Genomic DNA, 7164 nt, shown 5'->3' with positions numbered 1-7164 from the left:
ATGTGCTCAAATAATTGCACACAATATGCCTAAAGGGGGCCCTAACACACACAGAAAATAATGAAAAATTAAGTAGGCTTAAAATAAAACTGTCTAACAAATCTTTCTTTCCACATCTTAATTAATTAATTAATTAATAATAATAATAATAATAATAATAATAATAATAATAGGCCTAATAATAATAATAATAGTAGTAGTGATAATAATAATAATAATAATAATAATAATAATAATAATAATAATAATAATAATAATAATAATAATAGTAATAATAATAATAATAATAATATTTTTATTTATTTAACAGGCCGGGCTTAACAGCCTCAATAATTTCTTTCAAGGTTTTGCATTTATTCCTGTTATTTTACATGCGGCTACTCTTGATTTACATGGAATAGCTTTAGTAGGCCTATTTATCGAACGTTAATATAGGTCCTTTGATGGGCGCTGGATGTAGGCCTAGCTGATGGCAGATGATACAAAAAGCATTAGCAGGAGCGAGCCTTTACTATGATATTTTGAAAAAGGCATCGATACGCTCGGAAATAGCTCTATTAATTTTAAAACTATATTTCAGAGGGTGTATTGTATTTTGCCTGTAGCTTTACATTTTATTCAAAAAGTAGCCTCAGAACATATAGAATAGCACTTTGAAATATTTCAGATTTACCCCTTATCCACACCACAGAGGACTCTGCCCAAGACTCTCCCTCCGTTCACACTCACCCTGCAAGCGCACCCCACCCCCTTTCTTCAACCATACGCCCCTAATACAGTAGGGCTAATACAGATTTCATAGTCTATATCAGCGAAAAGTGAATTGATTTTCTGTATTAGGTGGTTGAAAGCTGATATGCCTATACATTTATTTATTTATTTATTCATACAAACGGCAGCCAAAGGTGTGAGATGGATGAATATTTACAAAAATCATAAAAATATTAATAAGGCCCTATAATAAATTGCAACAAGAAAGGACAAGACATTGAAAATACATAAAAAGAAGCCTATCACATTAAAAACTTACTAAACTTAATTAACAGCTAAAAAATTGGAAACATCAAAATACAATAAATATAAAATATAAATATAAAAATATTTTGACTTATTGTACTTTTAACTTGCAATTAAATATTTTTAGGTTCAATGTTCACATTCACTACATACTAGACTATCTTGGGTTGTTAGACACGGTTCCTAAAAATATAATTTTTGTGTTTGTTCTATGAATCATAATCATAGTATAGAATTACTCATTTCTGAAGAGATTATGTTTGAAAGACACGGATAATAGATTCTTGAAATCCCAAACAAAAGGGTGAATAGGTAGTCACTTCCCTATTGAATTTGATGCCTTTGCGACGTTATTTTCAAACCCACTGTAATTCTCAGAGTGTTATCGTTGCCGCGTGGGACACAGTGTAGGCCTATCGTCAAGAAGGCAAGATAATTAAAGCTAAATGACATTTAAGGTAATCACTAATACATTATTTGTTTGGAGAGACCCAACAGATATTGGCCCTATACAGGCCTAGGCCTACCCTTGGATCGGAACTCCTACCGAAGCGATTAGAAAATCGAATCAGTGTGTAAGTGTAGGGACAATGGCGTTCAGCGAGCTTCCGAAACGCGGTCCCCGAATTTCCGTTCGGATGATCCGATGTTAATGCAGCTTCAAGTCTGAGGCCTGTATTCTGCTATCGTAGCTAATGGAAGCTATCCAATCGGGCTATAACCTGGTCACTGCCTATATGTATATCCGTGAGTAGAACTTTAGCCTTGCTATCCCTGACTGAGTACCAGTGGCGGTGCAAGCGGGCTGGGTTGTAGAATAAATCCCCCATGGATAAATCCGCCCCTCCCCCACACCAGTCGACCAAGACAAGTCTGGGAACCAAAAGAAAAAAAAAAAAATACAAAACCAAAAACAAAAATAAAAACAAAAACCAGAAAAACAAATTTTAATCAACATAACTGATATATAAGGCCGCCTAAAATGTTTCAGAACAGCTTAGGGGTCTTCTGTCCACCCACCCCCTTAAAACCACCACATATAAGAGCAAGCCATAAAATATGGTTTCGTCCGTCTAATACGGTTCTGGGCCACTGTTTTATGTATTAATTTGTTTTCAGTTGTATCCTTTTTAGATCTTCTTTATTACTTTTTCCCCCTTTTTTTTGCCAACATCTCTTTCTTTTCTCAGTAGTTTGGTATTTTGTGGCTTTTCCACGTATACCGGTATCCGATCGATTGTCAGTTACTTTGCTGGTTCACTAGCCCTTTGAAATATGACTTTTTCAAATCTCTTTATACGAATTTTATTTTGCCACCATGTTTTCATAGTGGATGGTCCATATAAGCGCATAGGCCTATGCTATATTATCAGTAGTACTTTACATTGGTATTGAATACGATGACAGTTAGGGCCGTAGCCGGGATCGCCATTGGGGTGGGGTGGTGGTGGTGGTTGCTTGTGCATGCACAAATGGTTCAACTGTGGGCGGAAGGGGGTAGCCCAGAATTACTGATGGTCAAGGGGATGGGCCAATTTGATGGCAGTTTTGTAGGTGCTCCAATAGATTACACTTGTTGAAAAGAAAGATTTAGGATATCCTTTGAAGTTATATTACATTACATATTACCTTAGAAATGCCACTGTGTGGACGAAAGCTAGTGCTAATAAATGATATAGTTAGTCTTTAAATTGCTATTAGAATTTTCATTTCTTATATAGCAGACTAACACGGCTACAATATTTATTAATACATAATTTTAATATATTCAGTACATTTTCGACTGTCTTGCAAATGGGATTTAGAGAAAGCGTACGCATCCATGGCACACCCCTTCCCCCACCCCCGATACAGGCCCGCAGTAGACTGCCTTGCACGATCCCCGTCTTACCTTCAAAAAATCATATGTAAGTGCTTCCTCGTTTAATGTCATGTTGTTCCATTGCACAAAATTGCAGATCAAGTAACAAAATCTATACCGCATATTTCATAATTTTCCAAATTGCTTGTCATTAATGCTGTCACAATCTTTTTTTTTTTAAATATATAAACCAAATGAAGTTTACTTGAATGTTATGTTTAATTCTTGTGGCATATTCGATAATTATTCTAATGTTGAAATATAATCTACAAAATGGTCTTTCCTGTCGAACTCATGTCTGATGCCTTGTCGACTCATTATATACTGTAATGTATTTTTTAAGACACTACTTAAGGTATATTTGCTGTATCAATTGTCTTCATAAAAACCGAAAGGTCCACTGATTAATCTCAGATAAGAAAATATAATTCATACTCCAAGTATTGAAATACACGCTATCGTGTTGGGATTCAGTATTTCGACATTAATTATGTCATCATCAGGAATGATGATGACATAATTAATGTCGAAATATTGAATCCTAACACGATGGCGTGTATTTCAATACTTGGAGTATGTATTATACTTTCTAATTGTCTTCCTATTGGCTTAATATTATCAAGTCAACAGTACATATGTTAAGTTCTATAAATTTATTATTATTTTAATATTTTCAAATTTGACGTTTTAATATTTTTTTTTCCGCAGATTTGTAGTATGACGTTTGTACAATTCTTTACGTCTTTTAAATGAAATTTCTCATAAAATTCTAACTAATCTGTTAATGATAGAAGTGAACTCGGGATTTCATTTATGTATATTCAGATGAAATAAGATAAGATAAGATAACATTATTGTCCAATTAAAAAAAGAGTAGTATAAGGAAATGTGCATTCTGTTGGTAATAATAATTTAAAAATGAGTAACGGCTTATGCAACTAAAACATTAAATTTAACAATATATATAACATTAACATTAAAACTTATATAACAAAATAACAAGCCTAGCTAAAGATTGTTTATGTTGCCTATGTTAAAATGGAAAACAAATATATATATATAACAAACATTGACAAGTTCACATTTGGCATGATAATAATACCTATGTAGAATATTCAATCAATCAATTAATCGATCAATAAATAAATAAATTAATCAATCAATCAATCAATCAGTAAATCGGTTAGTCAGTTAGTCAATATTCAATCAATCAATCAATCGAAATAACTTGTATAGCGTCAACATCCATCACATGAATTAATGTTCAGTGGCGCTGAATGACGATGATATTCTACTTCCTAATTTGTCACGTTTGTTTTTGCAAACACTGACGTCCACAACATCTTCTCCTCCTCAGCTCCTACGACATAACCTGCGTGCTAACTAAAACAATACTCGCCTAGTATGACTTCTTGGAACATATATTTAGTCATTTATGTCTTAATTTGAAATTGTATATTATTTATTATGTGTCAGATATTATTTGTTTTTGATTTTGTTTAAGGTTTACATAGGAGTGAAGGTTGCTGCCTTTGTAACAGTGTTCTGCAATGTAAACATCGTTTTAAGTTCAGTAAGTTTGTATTTGTATTCTGTAAGTTTGTTTACGCAACACCAAAGGTAAAATCAGGTAATTGTTTTGCAATCAATCAATCAATCAACCAATCAATCAATCAATCAACCAACTAACCAACCAACCAATCAATCAATCAATCAATCAAACAATCAATTTTCTGTTTATCTATCTATCAATCAATAATATATGGCCCACATAGGCATAATGACAATTTTCTCTATAAATTCGTTCGTAGACATGTTGAATTAATTCCGGACCAGTTAGAAATACTGTATAACATTAGTTCGTGAAACAACCGCTCAAAAGCCTATACACAACGAAAATACGTGTTCAAATTGGGAATCTAAAGCGACAAATATGTTTAACACTGAAATGGATTTACTCTCATCCCTTGTCGGATAAGGCCTCTCATGCCATGGATTTGTAGGATTAATTACTCGTTTATCAATTGTAAGATGTTTTGTTCATATTAACAATGACTGCAACAATTAAATACTTAACTGTTTCCGTGTTTACGAATGTAATTCAAACATCATTCAATACATTAATTCCCAAATCAATTTAAAGGTCTTAAACATTCGTTTTTCAATGTATAACCAGTGATAACTACTAAACTGTTGCACTGTAAATATTTTAGCAAATATCCGGTTATTATTTCCTGCATAAAATTGAATAATGAGGAATTATGAATAACCCCTACAGGAAAAAATAGAAATAGGCCTACATAGCCGTAATATTTGGTGGTAATAATGATGATGATGATGATGATGATGATGATATATATATATATATATATATATATACATATACATATATTAGGCCCATATATGTACAATGTATGTATATATATTTATGTATATATATATTTATGTGTATATATATATTTATGTATATTATATATTTATGTATATATATATATTTATGTATATATATTGTATATATATATATTTGTATATATATATATATATTATGTAACTAGAATACATAATTATTGGAAATAAAATATGATTACTAACTAAACTAACTTTGTAGAGCTTTCAAAACAAATGCGTGCATCTGATGTGAATTATTATTATTATTATTATTATTATTATTATTATTATTATCATTATTATTATTATTAATAATGTATTATTATAATTATTATTATTATAAGGCCTATTATTGTATTATTATAGATGTATAATACTCCTGACTTCTAAACATTATTTTGTTTGTAGAATGCGCCAACAACGGCACCACGTCTAAAGATCAAACTTGTTAGTGACGTCAACGATGCCCAACAATTAGGAGAAGACTATTTTGAGGTAAAGTATAATGACGAAACGTTTTAATTGCTTTTTATATACCAAGGATTATATACTTAACACGAAAATAAACATGGGATGAAATGATTGATCAAATAATATAACAGGAGACAAACAGCCAATCAGAATTGTTTGAGCAACTACCAACAGTAACGCGTGCCACCTTAAAGATGACGTATTTTCGGCTCATACAACGAAAAAGCAAATAACAACTTACTGCGATATCTTTATAAATTGTTTTGAAGTAATGATGGTGGTTGAAATTATGGTAATGTTGATGTTAAAATCGAGGACGAAGATTGGCGAAGATATTAAGAACGATTATTCTTTATTATTATTTTTATTAGGATACATTAACGTAGAAAGCTCATTGCCGTAAATTCTATATTGCTATTATCAATAATCATATTAATATTATTTAAACAATATAGATATTATATATTTTTTTTCAAACCGACAGTTTGATTTCATTAAGTTTGACAGATTATTATTATTATTATTATTATTATTATTATTATTATTATTATTATTATTATTGTTATAATTATTATTATTATTATTGTTATTATTATTATTATTACATAATATTATTCATATTTTTATTATTTTTATTATTATGATTTATTTCAACATGATTAAAAATTGTTATTACCGGTAAGACAGCTATTAAAGTAGGCTTGTATATCACTCAATCGTTAATGTAGGGTGTATTTCCAAACCTGTATTTCCTTATTATGACCCTAAACAATTATTTATTTTCTATCATTATAGGATGGCATAAAATTTAAACAACATGGCCGTATTATTACCGAGAAGGAACATGTCAACGGCTCTCAGAATATCCACGTCATAACATTACAAGAGGACAATGAAATCTCAACGCTAATCGTCGACGGAAACAAGGTAATATACTTTAATTAATAATTAACATGAAAATGGTCGATTACTGAGCACAGAGTATTCTCTGTTAAGCCAGGCACGCAGCTGCTTACATAGTGCTAATATATTGATAACCAGCTACTAAGATGTCTTTAAGATATTAAAAATAAATTGGCCTCATAATTGTCGATTCGATGTCTTTATTTGCATTCGCTAAAAGGCCAATTTATTACCTTTTAGTAGTGTTAATATACAAATGCATTTTTTAGGGAATTGTAAACAAAGTGATTTCTTATTTACCTTATAATCATTTTCCCTATTGGTCATATTTGTCCTCAACCCTCTGTTTCCTCGTCCTCCTCATTTTTATAGTCCATTTTATCATATTCTTTATCTCTTCCTTCTCATTGTCATCATCATCATCGTAACTATCAGAATGGTCATCATCATCGTCATTCTCATCATCATCATTACTATCATCATCATTATGTATATATATATATATGTATATATCTGTCTCTTAT

At 30.9% G+C, this 7164-nt stretch overlaps 1 protein-coding gene across 1 annotated transcript in view; it reads left to right on the top strand.

Moving 5' to 3' along the window:
* The first annotated feature begins 1332 nt into the window (after nucleotides 1–1332).
* The window catches only part of LOC117109061, an 8456-nt gene continuing 2624 nt past the window's right edge, over nucleotides 1333–7164 (top strand). Inside the window, exons 1-4 of the mRNA XM_033251295.1 lie at nucleotides 1333–1475; nucleotides 4383–4451; nucleotides 5675–5761; nucleotides 6533–6664. Of these exons, the coding sequence (XP_033107186.1) occupies nucleotides 1464–1475; nucleotides 4383–4451; nucleotides 5675–5761; nucleotides 6533–6664 (300 nt within the window). The 5' untranslated portion in view covers nucleotides 1333–1463. The remainder of the gene's footprint in view (nucleotides 1476–4382; nucleotides 4452–5674; nucleotides 5762–6532; nucleotides 6665–7164) is intronic.

This window comes from Anneissia japonica, unplaced genomic scaffold (genome assembly GCF_011630105.1).
Source record: "Anneissia japonica isolate Jap-2015-1 unplaced genomic scaffold, ASM1163010v1 scaffold1863_len523710_cov156, whole genome shotgun sequence".
Classification (NCBI taxonomy): Eukaryota; Metazoa; Echinodermata; class Crinoidea; order Comatulida; family Comatulidae; genus Anneissia; species Anneissia japonica.
The sequence above is the reverse complement of the archived record's forward strand: the minus strand, read 5'-3'. Positions and strand labels throughout refer to the sequence as shown.